General features: G+C 41.4%; 1 protein-coding gene across 5 annotated transcripts in view; it reads right to left on the reverse strand.

Moving 5' to 3' along the window:
* creb5b (cAMP responsive element binding protein 5b) overlaps nucleotides 1–14,559 on the reverse strand; it is a 49,055-nt gene that overhangs the window by 22,606 nt on the left and 11,890 nt on the right. For all 5 annotated transcript variants that reach the window (XR_006105966.1, XM_042489777.1, XM_042489776.1 and 2 more), the window contains 2 exons: nucleotides 12,165–12,286; nucleotides 10,628–10,785 (listed from right to left, as the gene is read on the reverse strand). Coding sequence is in view for 4 of the 5 variants with exons in the window: in XM_042489777.1 (XP_042345711.1) it covers nucleotides 10,628–10,785; nucleotides 12,165–12,286 (280 nt within the window). In the remaining variant the exon portion in view is untranslated. The remainder of the gene's footprint in view (nucleotides 1–10,627; nucleotides 10,786–12,164; nucleotides 12,287–14,559) is intronic.

Consider the following 14,559-nt stretch of genomic DNA (forward strand, 5'->3'; position numbering starts at 1 on the left):
CAGAGAACTAGGACAGCAACTAATTGTTGTTTTCATTGTCGATTAATCTGTTGCTTATTTTCATGATTAATCATTTAGTTGTTTGGTTTATACAATGTGGTGAAAAATGTTGATCAGTTTTGCCCAAAGCCCAAGATTATGTCCTCAAATGTCTTGTTTCGTCCAAAACCCCAAAATGATTTTTCACTGTCATAGAAGAGTTAAGAAACCAGAAAATATTTACATTTAAAAATGGAACAAGAGAATTTTAACATTATTTTCCTTGTAGAAATTTTCAAGCTGATTAACAGATTATCAAATTAGATGGTGACTAATGTAATAGTTGACAGCTAATCAACTAATTGATTATTGTAGCTCTACTTATAACTACAGTATAATGTTTTATGAACAACTCATTCTGTGTTTAGTTTCTGCGTGTAAATACAAAAAGGTTAAAATAAAATCTTACCATATTTAATTATATAAATATGTTTAGTTTAATAGAAGTTTACAAAATGCTTTATCCTGAAAAGAACCCTGGGACTATTTAATTCCACGATGTGAGATCACCACACTGCCTTTGCATCTTTTATTTGTGTAATTTATTGATTTCACATCTGCACTACTTCAGAGCAAATGTTTCCCCCAAACTTCATCCGTTTTTTAGTTTCCACTTGTTTCTGCGGCTACAAAGTCAGAATGGGAAAAAAAAAAAAAAGTGCGTGGCTACGTATTCATGCTGCAGTTGAAAGCTGGGGCATCTTGGGAGTTTTTGGACGCACTTGAAACAAGCCCACTTCATGTAGTACAATGGATGAATAACGATGACGGGTGATGATGAATGACTAATATTTGTCATAATAACCACGAAACATGCATGACAGGAATCACTTTTAGAAACTGCTACAGCAGTGGGAGCCCTGTGGGGAAAAAAAATCCCCCTTGGTGACCACAAAAGTGTGTGCGGACCAACAAGCCTATCCACACTCACGGCCACATCGATAAATCACATGTACAGATGAGGCCCGAGCAAAGCTTAAACCATTGACAGCAGTCTTGTCACAGTCTCTGTCTCAGGGCTGCAGCCAAACAAACAGCCAAACCGCTCCATCTGCATGCCATGACATCATTTATACAACTGCCACCAAACCCTTGCTTGTACGAACACCGATTCCCAGCTGCAGGGTGCTGCTACACCCTAATTCAGAGTAACTATTCAGTCCCTACAGCTTAAATAAAAAGCATTCATGACTTGATTCTTAAATAGCCTGAATCAGAAGAATCAATAAGTCTCCAGTTATCAGTACATCAGAATAAACGTCAGTCAATAAAGCTGCATTTCCTTGAGCATTTAGAAATAAATGCAAACAAGAAGCATTCAGGTTAGCTGTGTTCAACAGGTTAATATAATCGACTCACTGCATCATCGCCTGGATTACCGTAATAGTGAGTAGTGAGGGAGTAATGGCCATATGGGAGGGGAGGGGGCAACCAGAGCAAATGCTCTCCCACCTGAATAAATACCTGTATTTTTCCAGACCCTAAATATGTGCATTTATGCTCCAGACATTTTAGATTGCTGCACACACACAGGACCATTACCATTCCGACTGTGTGTCATTCCTGTCTAACATCCCAATTTATCACAATCACACTCATTTAGCAGTACGTATGACATCTGAGCAACACTGCGAATCCAAACATTTCCACATGGGAAAAGTCATGAAAGTACAATGAGGTATGCAGTGTAGCTGTGCGCTACATCAACACAGTTTCCCCCTGCCTGTAGACTTTGCCAGCGTCTAATAGGATGAAATAACAGTCACGAGGCGGTGGCAGTGACATGCTGTTGATTTTATACATAAAAACTGTTTTGCTGGATTTGTATTTAGATTAATCCATGAAGGTTTTTTTTAGCAATGCAGCTGCAGAATGAGATTTCCAATGGTGATTTCTCTTTTGTCCCAAACTAAGGGATAAAAATTTTAAGAGAACATATCCTTAAAATTATGAAGTAAAATATTTACTTACATAGCTTTAACAGCTACAAAATTTAATTTAATTTCAAAAATTAGATATTTAATATATCTAATTTCTCTGCATAATGTAGCTTATCTAAATATAAAATGCATGAAAATATTGTCCCTCGCATACATTTGTACATTACATTTTATTGTATGCAAACATGTATGACATTTAAATGACCATCGTAACATTGTGCATGGTATATACAGTATATTCCCCATTTGCTGATGCAATTTTACATGGTTCTGGGGAAATCTTATCTTTTCAACCAAGAATCTGAGGTGCAAAATTTGCAAAAGGATCTAAATATGGGTTTCTGAAGTGTTTGTAAGTAGCCATTAAAAAAAAGTTTAGTGTGTGGCAGATCCTTCAGCTGTGGAGGAAAAACTTTCTTGAAGTCATTAACAGATCAAATGAATGCTTTAAAATGCTTATATTCTCATTGGGAAAGTTAAATCAGAGCGTGGCGGTCCGTCTCCATCCAAGATAAGACAGTGATACGCACTAATACAGAGCTATGTTGAGACAGAGGTCAAGACACAGAACACACAGGTCGCTGGTTGTTGCAGGTCAGGCTCTCACTTTCTAGAGAAGAAAGGCTCCTTTGAAGCATGTACAGGTTGAACTGCTGTGCCTATCACCTGCAGCAGAGCAGGGGGAGGACAAACACCGTGTCCGTCACCACCACACACACCAGAACACAACCTGCTTGTCCAGGGGGGAGGCAAAACAACACTAACATCTGACAGTGCTTCCTCTGGGGATTAACTCAGCTTTGTGCTGACTCTGTTGATAAATAAAGATGTTTTAGACCAACTGGACCAACAGGCAAAGAGACACTATTAATGAATAGATGTAAGTTGTTACTTGTTAGAAAGAATGTATCCATTTTCTGCCTTATTAATGTACATGATAAATATTCCTCATGTGTATTACAGGGTCAAAACATTTGTCTATGATACGCCAATATGTTTTCAGTTATCAGGTGGTCCAGCCCCCTGAAATGATTTTCAGTTCATCTTAGATAATGATGAATTTGATCTTTTGGGGTTTCAAACTGTTGGTTGGACAATACAAGCTATTTAAAGATGTCATATTTGGTTCTGGGAACCAAAACCAAATAAACCAAAACCAAAAACATAAGCTCTTTGGTGGAGGAAATAAATGTCAGTTTAAGCCTTAAATATCAACATACTTTAATTGAATGCATAATTTCAGCTTTAGCTGGTAATGCAGGGTTTCAATATGATACACACATTCTAATTGAGGTGTTTCTTCTTTTCATTCGCTTCTGCTCTCTGTGTTTACATCTGTGAGTGCGTGATGCACCACACTGTACAGTGGATTAGTGGACTCATGTTCATGTGCCAGTGTGTGCATGTTCACACAGCTGTGTGTGTGTGTGTGTGTGTGTGTGTGTGTGTGTATGTGTGTGTGTGTGTGTGTGTGTGTGAATAATGACAGGCTGTGGCTCCACTGAGGGGATTGATAATAGCCTGGGCTGTGGGCCCCAGGGGAGAGCAGGTAGACACTCTGCAGTCCTGACCCTGCACTCTCACATTACTGAGTGCCTCGCTCTCAGCCCAGCTCTCCTCCACAAATCCCCGCCCAAGAACCACCACCGCATCACCCCTCTACCCCCACCCACCCACCTTCTCTCCACCATGACATCACTACTAGACCTTCTTCTCTCCCTGAGTCCCTCTTTTCTTTTTAAATCTTGTTGGCAATGTAGATATAACTTTCCCCACCCCAATGAACTGAATAAACCCCCCTATTTTTCCCTCCTCTCATTGTCTTCATAATCCTCTATAACTGTCTTCTGGACCCCTCAGGGTGCCCACACCTCAACTCAAGCCCCTCTGGATTTGCTTGCTCTAACCTACAAATCCTACAGTCTGCACACACTGAGTTTTACTGTCCCAATCCCCACAGTCCCAACTCCAACTCAAGCACTGGGAGACTTAAACACAAGGGGCTTGGCTGCCGTCCAAGAAGAGCAAGCGAGGGAGAGAGAGGGAGAGAGAGGTGCAGTCAGTCCACTGACTCATATCCTTCCCTTTCTGACTCTGCTCCAGCAATGATGTAATGCTCTTGGCTTTTCGCCCTCCCCCCACCCTGTGCCTGCCCACCCCCAGATTTCGTCCCTCCCTCCTCTCCTCCTCTCGCTTTTCCCTCTCTTTCCCTCCTCGACTCGTCCAACATCTCTGCGCTCACTCCTCGCTGGGTGAAGTCACCGCGAGCTCTGGGTAGACACAGCAGCTAAAAACTTTTGAACGTAACCAAAACAGCCCAGGGCCAAGTTCCAGACGTTCGGGAGACGGTGGTGCAGTCGCCATGGGAACGGAGGTAAACAGAGGGAGAAACAAGGGCCTCAAACAGCTTGCAGCTGCCTGGCTCTCTGAGTAAACACTACACAGGACCTGCCCCTGATTTACTGCCTTTAATCACTGGTGGGAGGAGAGTGCCATGGGGTTTGGACTGAGGAAATAATACGAATCTGATCAAATAAATCAGCCCTAATGGGTTACGACACAGGCTGACTTTTATTAGCGGGCTAGAGGAGGGATGGATGCTGGGAGGGTGCTGCACTGGGATGGATCTGGGATGGGGTGTCCTCACATTAGGGAGCCTCAAGCTGAGTTAAGGCGTGCCAAAGCTCAGTTGAGAAATGGTGGTGGATGATACTCTGGAGCAAATTAGCATGAGTGTTGTGGTATTTATGCACCAAATATGATATTGTTTTGATTCATTAGATGCCATAACTGTAGCTGAGAGACGACGGGTTGTCTTTCATTTACAACGAGAGTAAAAAGCATGTCAGTACATTCCTATCAGCAGCGAAGCAGAAAAAAAACAGTGTCATAAGCTGTTACAAGCTAACCTGGCATCTGTCAGCAGCACCTGACTGATGTCGTAACATTTGGCTTACACCGCCCCTTTCACTTTTAATGATACTTCATCCTTCTCCCTCTTTATCCACTTAAACTTCACTATCAATTTGCCTGTTTGTCCCTCTCCTCTGTAACCAGCTTCCCGTCCTCTCATCCAGCCACCTGATGCCTATTTTTCAGTGTCAGTCTCATCATGTTTCTCATTCAGTTTTCCATCTCAACTTTCCTTTCACAATCTCCGTGCATTTTTTTCCCACACCTTCATTCCTCTGATTTATCCATACTTCCATCCAAACATGATCTATCTTTTCCTTTTCTTGCACAGACATGTCTTTTATCCTCTCCTCCACCCGGCTAGCCACCATCCTGCTAGAAAGCCCCATCACATCTGATGCCTCTCTCTCCTCTCTCTCCTCCACCCTCCTGATCCTTCATTTCCTTTCCTCCATCTACCTCCTATCCCCCTCTTCCTCTCCTCCATCCACCTCTGATCCCTTTCTTCCTCTCCTCTGTCCACCTCTGATCCCCCTTTTCCACACTTCCCGGCGTTGTGATCCCCAGAGCTGTGAGGCATGTCCCTGTGTGTGAGTTGCTTGTGCAGGAGCCTGCATGTGTGGTGGCCCCGGGGCAGGGATGACACAGCCCCGCTGGAATGAGAGGGAACAGAGTCTGGGCGTTCCTCTACAAACGCACTATTAAACCCACTGCAGTACACAATGAGCTCATCTTAATTCAGGTCAGATGTACATCCTGCATTCTCTCGTTCTTTTTCTCTCCTTCCTTTTTTTTGTAATTGATTACACTGTACACCTTTGTTTTTCTGCACCTTTGTTTATTTGTGATTCTCATCTCCCTGCCCTGCTACTACTCTGTGTGCATTAGCCCAGCTGTTTATACAGACTATTGCCCATATTTGCCTGTGGAGAAGGGCATTTGTCAAGTCAGAGCATGAGGGCACCTCAGGCATTTTTTTGAGGTCCTGCACTCCTGCACAGGGTGGACCTCTCTCCTTATCACCACTTTCTGAATGCAATCTAATCATAAACAATAATAAAGGAAGTTTTGTTTAAATTGCGAAGTTCATGAGGTCAAAGTTTGTCCATGGAAAGCCCATAACTCTCCGTAGAGGTGTGGAGACTTTCTCTGTTCTGGCGCTGGCACAATGGGTGTTGAAATCGACACAGTTGTTTTATCACATGCATGGGAAAAAGTGTTATGCAATCTATAAAAATATGATATGCAATGCATCCTGGAATCAGAATCATAAAGACTATGAGCACCACAACACTACTATTAATCACTAGCAGAACTGTAAACAACTGAGGGAAGTACTGAATATCACATCAGTAAGAACATGTACTGGACATGAGAGATCATGCACAGATTGCATTTGCACATTAATTTAACTGTATTTGTTGTCCAGTAACTTTGAATAAAGTGCAAGCCACTATCTAGAATGTGTGTTAGGCAAAAAGAAATGTGCTTTGTATGAAAGATTATTTGAAACAGAACAGAAGTGGAGAGAATGGCAGGTATCAGGATTAAATCTTTCACCCAGTGGTCCTTAATAATCAATCAGCATATCACCAAATCCTCTTGAGAAAACACAGGAAGTACAGAAAATGTGTCACCCTACACTTTGAGCTTTGCATGAAACCCCGCTGTTTAGAAGACACGCAGACCAACATCTATTAGTGCTACTTCCCGTAAAGGCAAAAACAAGGAACACAAGCGCTGGGTGGCTCTGAGGTGTGAAAAATATTGTGCATTTAAAGCACCATGGGAAATAAAAACGCAAATCAACTTCCCCTTGAGCTTGCACGGTGATGTGACAACCGAATCTGAAGCTGTATACCAAGGGTGGGACATCAACAACAACACAGGTTAGGCTTAGAAAGCTGAAAGAAAAATAAATCAAGTCTGTTGGACTAATTTGAAGTAAAATAAATTGTGTCAACAAAATGGTACAAACTTCTCTTCTAAAATTTGAAATCAATGGTGACAAAACGAAAGCGATTAACATAAACAATCAGTGGTTTTGAGGATAGCACCTTTTAAATTCACATAGTTCTCAACATTCTTGATAATTATTTATTGAAGCTTAGTGTCCACATTTAATAATGACACTTGTTCTTCGACACAGCCAAAATTGAGGTTAGTATTTAGCACCACATCATCATAAACTGATAAGCACATATTTCACCACATCTGTACTGTAATAACTTCCCACGTCATCCAGCTGCATTCAGGTTGCTTGTGCTTTGTGATGGAAACAACTGGACTGAGTTCCTCTGCTGAGGCAGAGTAGAAGAATGTCATTTTTAATGCCCTGTGCCCACACCCACAACCGCACATCTCCACTTACGAGTCAAAAGGTTGAGGTTTCCACAGAATGTTGTATCTCACATGGTTGGCTAGTAACGTCCAACGCAATTAACTCTGACATAACTCAGCACCAGATGTTTATAATCGAGAAGCAGAAAGCATTCAAATCTGTTGGACGCCGCTTCACTTTGTATGATAATGATAGCCGTGACATTAAGATCTGCTGGCTGTTTCTTATGCCTGGTTTTAACACTGGTTTGTGTCCGTGCAGCTCCCCAAAGACCTTGTTTAGGGACTCGGAGCAGGAGGAGAGAGAGAGAGAAAAAGAGAGAGGTCCTCAGGTTTCACAGCTGCAGGCCCAGCTCAACCCTAAAGTAAATGGACTTGAGGAAAGCCAATCCTAATTGATTCCAAGCCTCAAAGCTCTTTAGTAAACATTGTGGAGCAATGAAAATGACTTGTTATCCTAATTCATTGGATGCTCACGCTGCGCGTTCAGCACAGCCGAGAACGAAGGGAGCAGATGGAGTTGAGATTAAACTGATTTTGTTTGGTGATTTCTTCTCATTCAGAGATATATTCACCACAGAGCTCCGTAAAGTGTGTCAAGATTAAAAGCTTTGTAGGCCTGCAATGATCACATACACAAATGAGCCAGATTCATTGACGAGGATAACTTTTTCCTTATTGTCTCTCACATTATTATGTTTGGAATGAATGATAAACATTTGGACAGTAAAGAATGTATGCACTGTGGGTTAACAAGTTGTGATTATCTTTACTTCACAAAGACGTGAAATCAAAATATACTGGCGACTACAGGTGAGGGGGCTTAATAGGACCACAGGGGAACCCCTGATCTGACCTTCAGTAGGCTCCCTAACTCTCAGTCTGGACAGAGCACAGCTTGCCTGTGAAGTGTCCGGCTTGCTCTGTATGTGGGAAGTTCCTGTGGAGAGACCCTGTGCATGAAGCCTTTGGTTGGCCCTAATGGCTTCCTGTGGAAGCACCGCTTCTCACTGGAGGGGTTTCCTTAACCCATTTTCCTGCTGATGTGAACATTTCCAGATTCCTCTCGTGTGAATCGACTCATCTTTTTCAAGTTTGAGGATTCCACTGTCCCAGTAAACAAGTGGCGCCTTTGCATTTTTAGAACATCCCAGTGCTGCATTATAGCAAGGGGTATCGTTAGAATTTCATTGATATCATTATTGATCCTGACACTGCTTATTAATACTAATACTTAGCGATACTACTTTCCATAATTTGGTGTGAAAAAGACACAATGGTAATAAAATTTAAAAAGATGCAATAGTTATTTTCTATTACTTTTTTTTAAAGAAATTTCCTGTATGTATAATGAAGGAGGAGTAATTGCTATAAGGTCTGGTCAACAAATTTCTGGTGGTGATGTGCCATAACGGTGCTTCACTACCAGAAGCTCAACTTAAACAATATTACACAATGCCAAAGAAGAACTATAGTTTAGCCTCTAGCTGACACAAATAGCACAGAAAATAACTTATAAACAATATTCATAAGGCAAGGTGACACTTTTTGATGTTTTGCTGTCAGCCATAACTGGAAAGCACAGAATGTAAACACAAAGTTACGCAAAATCAGGCATTATCACCTAACTTGCAGCTTCTTCATCATTTGGTGGAGCTAAGAAATTTGAAAATGCCAGCTATGTTCAAATGTAGGACTGATCTAAATCCATGAAAACTTCGAAGTGTCTATCATTGCCGTCGTTATTAATATCAAAATCAGAATTTGAATGCTCCATTTGTATAGGTGCCAAAAATCCCAGAAAGTAAGAATTAGCTACACAATATTATTCTATATGGATCAGTCTTCATTATTCTTAGTTTTTTTTTTTTAGACAAGAACATTTAAGTTTGGTGATAGTTTTGTGAACTTGACTCACTTTCATCATATGTCAGTTACTAACAGTCCAGTACTACCTAAAGTGGGACAGTTTGACCACATGTGACAAGCTTAAAGACTGGCTAGCAAGATGTCAAAAAGTTTGGAATAGTGACATAAGTTCAAACTTGCACAAGTTGAGAGCCAGATAAACCAAAATAAACTGGTACGTCACAAATCCAAAATCCAAATTCAATGCCTCATGTAATGTGCTTAACTAAACTGTTGCTGAGGTATGTGCAATTCTGTGGCTGATCACCACCGCCACATGGCACATCGACTGTGATGAGTTTTTAATGACAGGTAAACTCAGGTGAAGCAGGCCCAGTAAAGTCTCTGTTACTGGCAGTGATTGCCTCTCCACCAAAGGGGTGAAATTCCATCCCTTACCTCGACAAAGAGCCTGACGGGGTGTCAGTCAGGCTTAGTGATGGGCCTCCCATCCAATATTCACTAGCTCCTCAAGCTGTAAATCTACACAGGACAACCTCGACACAGCACAGGCCTAACACTGAGCCATCTCAATGTCTGAGTTGCTTGCCACAGGTCTAGTTTACAGTAACAAAGCCCTGGCACAAGTTTGAAGGTGGTTGGGGTTAAGGGAATGAATGAGGTCAGTGGAGTGTCTTCATGAGGAAAAAGTGTGTATAATTGTTTGCGTGGTAATGATTATGTCCCTAATATAAAAAGACAAAAAGTCAGTAGAGCAAAAGACTTTTAGCTCAAAGACTCATAATGTTTGGAAGAGTTTATAAAAGCTTCACTACACACAGTATGCAGATATGGATCATCAGAATATGACTGTAATTAGAAATGCTTTAACTCCATCACATTGACCACTAAACTCTGCAGGCAAAAACTGAAGCAGCACAGATTGCAGCTGTCTACTTCTGCTGATTTTTTATACACCTGTAGCACGGCAGCGCAAAGGTATCAGAGACACAGAGCTTTAAGGTTGTGGCTGACATTCTCATACAGTGAAAGGAACTATTTTAGAGCATGAAATGCTAAACTGCTGTAAAAGCAGCCACAGCTAAAGGCTTCAACAATGACCTCATCTTGTCCTCTGGGACCCTCTTTGGCATGCTCTGCTGTGGGACAATGCTGAATGAACAGCAAAACATGAATCGCAAGCCCCCCCCCATACACACAACGCTCCAAATGTAACAAAACCCTGACATTACCTCAGAGACTACAGAGGGATGACAATCGGCACGGACACAAAAGGCCAAGCCTGAGGCTGTCGCTATAACGGAGGCGCACTTGAGGTGGGAGAATACACTTCGATCACAGCACTCAGATAATTTTCAGTCTGTCAGTAGCTCTCAACAGTGTCTCAACTACTCCAACACAAAGCACATAACTAAAAGAGATGCTGAGATAAAAACACAAAAACCTCCCTTTCTCTTCCAAGTCTGATAAATTCTTTGTAACTTTTTGGTGTTCTGCTGGATTCTCCAACTGCTTGGCCTACTCACCCTATCTGTCTGTTGGTGGATGGAGCCTGAGTGATGACGGAGCTGGACTGAGGAGAGGGCAGGGCCTGCTGGATTACTATGCTGGTATCATGGTTGCCCATTCGTGAGTGGGACTGCTGGTGCTGGCCTTGGCCCGCCTGGCCGTGCAGTGAGATGTTCTGCAGAGATGAAGAAAAGCAAGCAAGATTATACAAGGTTAGGAATCTGACACATTCTTCCCAGCAGGTTGTATTTAAAACACAACTCAAGCGTTACAACTGTTTGAATGGGTAATGAGGAACTATGTAAACTATCATCCACAGTTTTTTCCTAAGTTAAGTGTACATTGCAAGTCTAATGGAGACCAGGTTTGCTTATTGTTGTTTGCCCAGCAGTTTCTTTGTTTTACCTCTGTTACATGTAACTGTATATACATTCCAAAATAAGCCTGAACCGCAATTAATAAACATATCTCCAAGCTCAACGCACATATCTTGGCATAAAACAAAAAGCAAGTTGGAATAATTTGCATTGAGTCAATTGTGAAACAGCCACTGGCAAAGACCAAAAAGAAGAATGCAGGCAGAAATATTTTACCTCACAACAAGTATTGACCCTAAAATATACATGTTACAGTTGAGGAAATTAAATTTACCACTGAACTATGTCACTCACTCTTCTTTTCATATTGTTTCTGTAAATTAATATTTCATTGCTGTTTTCCTGAAGCTTTCACTCCTTATTGTGCTCCTGCTTATTGTGCTATGCACTCCCGGACAGTCTTGCTCTGACTCGCCTCCTGCTGACTTAGCAGAGCCTCCCATCATAAACCACACAGGCTGGGGAGGCTAGACAAGGCTGACCTGAGCACAGACGAGCTCCAGAGCCAAACCACCCAGACGACAGCTTAGCTGCAACGCACACTGCACATCTCTCCAGACATTAGATAAGCAGTCTGTCTTGTGGTGATTTGACTAGTACCCATGTTTCTAGTGAAGGTGCCTCGGGGTAGATCCATAATGCATAAATGACCATGTCTTTTGTCAAATGTGAGAATGTCTGGCGAGGTCTTTTATTGCTGCTACAAAAGTTGAAGAAGAAATAGGACTCCCTCCCTGAGAGATGCACATAAAGCTGTTTGAAGTTACAGGTGGAGAACCTGATCTCTTTTCTCCACATCTGTGGTGGATGACAAATCTCCACCTGCCAGCCCTGTCTGTCACTGTCAACACGAGGGATGAGGAATGGGGAACGTGGTGTCTACAGCACAACAACACATCACTGCACTTTGGGTGGAAGTGAGAAAATACAGCAGAGATATTGGTGCACACATACCTGTGGTTATCAGCTTGTGGTTACATGAGGCCTAGGTGTTTTGAAACTATTTAAAGTGTGAGCATCAGCTCACAGTGTGTGGGCTGCTGTTGGTGACATGACTGATGGTAGCACCAGATAGCAGTTCTCAACTAACTGACCTAACCCCTTTGGGTGGCTGTGGCTTTGGGTTCAGCTCTGTTATCTTTTTCAGCCTGAGGCTTTGTTCTCCCCTCTGCAGTACCTGTTTACTGTCCTCTTCTTCCTGGGCCTTGCAAAACTCCTGTTCAATGGAGCAGTCCAGTTCACTGAACAATCCCACTTCCTCACAGTTCTTTAAGAAGCGTGTTGGTGTGGGCGTCTGGTCTGGAATTCAAGGAGAGGTTTTTCAGCCATCAGTCAATCATCATTTATTTGTTACATGGAAATAATATACTGTATAATTCCAGTGAAATGGGATCCCATCAGCTCCTTTAACTTGTGCATTGTCATTTAGTCCATTTTGCATCTTCTTACATCTTTGGCTGCTGCTTTATAATTGTCCATGAATCAAGTTTTAGTTTTTAAGTCAACTACTAATCATGGACAGAAAAGCACTACAGCATAAGATATAGAGCAGCATGAAAATTATCATCATTATTCATAAGGTATTGTGTACAGTACACAAAAGACAATACAACACCACACTGGACCTAGCTCTAGCTTGTGAAACCAAAGCCAAGATCTTATATGAAGAAAGAAAATTAAAAATGTCTCAGTACTGAGTGAATAATTGATAATAAATAAAAATCGAAATTGCACCTACAAAAATGATTATAGCGGTCCAAAAATATCGATTAGTATCATGTTATTTGCATCATTCTACAGAAGGGGTGAGCAGACTTCTCCCCTTGGAAGGTGATAAAACTGAAACTTAAGGATGGCCCACAAGCCAAAAGCAAACAGTTATCTTACTGTACTTTTAAAATGCAAAATCATACCAGGATCCCAAGTTCCCTTAACTGAAATGCCTCGTCTGTGTGCTACTTATCCTGCTTCTCTATTTTTTTCTTACCTCACTATCACCAAACTGACTTCCTGCACAAAGTGTCGCTCTGCCTGCTTTGCTTAATTATAAATATTTATTCATAATTCATAATTAGGGATCATATGTATTAAGAACAATTTTACAACACAAAGAATTATATTATTAACATTTGCCAGGCCAAAATGAAACTTATGGTCAGCCAACTTTGGCTCCACTTTGGGCAGCTATGTTCTACAGCATCATCATCATCAATAGAACATGCATTTAAAATTTAAATACTTATTGTAGAATGTAGAATAGCTAACTATCATTAGATGAGAGTTGTTTAGTAGGAATATACTGCTTAAGTCTATGTTCTGCATGAGCTTACAGCTAATTTTCAGCAATAAACAATCAATTAGGACACATGACAAATAATTATACAAAACAATCCACACAATGTTAGAAACTAGTACAGTATACGTTTGACCAATTTAACCTTACATTTGTGAAATCAGCTCTCTTGTTCTCTTATCTTTTTTTTTTAGGCCTGTTGATTTAGCGTGATGTTATAAAGCTGTTATTTCTATGTGGACAACAGACTATAAACACTTTAAGAAAGCCAATGCAGATCACCACACAGACTAAAGTGTGAAGAGTGGACATTGTTATTACGCATTTGTGATGAGCTCGAGAAAACATAACATCCACTCTGTTAGCAAGGGAGAGATACTGAGCTTGACAGGTCCATTTCAGCTGATAAAGTCCAGATCCCACCTACTGAGTGGGGGTTTCATTTGTTGAGCTCAGTCGAGCTGTGGTATTCAACTTGACGTTGTGGGGGGTGCGCAGAGATCAGGTTTCAGACAGTCAAAGGTGATTTTAGGATCAGGCTTGTTTCAAAGGCTAAAAGCATACTTCATGGTGTGTTTATCCATTCTGGCTAGACTGAGGATTGACTCAAACTTTCATCATGACCTGTGTGCCCAAAATACAGTTTTACCACAAATATACTTTTTTTTGTGTTGGCCAACTCAAGCTCTATTATTAAAAAAGCGAGTAATGTCCGTTTTTAGTTGAAGATATAACCTATGAGTCAATGAAGCAGGAGGTTAAATTTAGGTCAGCAATTATAACACTAAGATTTAAAGAGAAGACCATTTGCTGACCAGCTTAAAGCATGTTACCATGTGTGGCTGAGCTGTAACAAACAGTATTTTATCCTGCGTTCAAGGTCTCAATAAGAGAAATGGTCAGAGCTGTAACTCAGACGATAAGAACACCCGGCCTAGAAAATCCGATCCTGCTGTCCACTGAGTGTAAATAATAAAGAAGACACAATCTCGGCAGCATGGCCAGTGCTGTCATCTAGTGTGGCCTGGACGTTTCTAGGAACGGCGATCTATACTTATGGATTGGCCTTGGGTTGACACTTGTGTATTCAGCACATAATCTATGATTTGGTGTTCCTTTGAACAGCAGATTAATGTGCTCATCAGTATGTCACCTGGGGTGACATCCATAAAACCTTTGTAAACCATCTCCCACTCCTTCTACAGTAAGAGCATATAGCCTCTGATGATAGGAAAATGCAAATCACACTTAAACTTAATATGCTGATTTCTCCAGTCAA

The sequence above is a fragment of the Plectropomus leopardus genome, chromosome 7 (assembly GCF_008729295.1).
Source record: "Plectropomus leopardus isolate mb chromosome 7, YSFRI_Pleo_2.0, whole genome shotgun sequence".
In the NCBI taxonomy this organism is placed as follows: Eukaryota; Metazoa; Chordata; class Actinopteri; order Perciformes; family Serranidae; genus Plectropomus; species Plectropomus leopardus.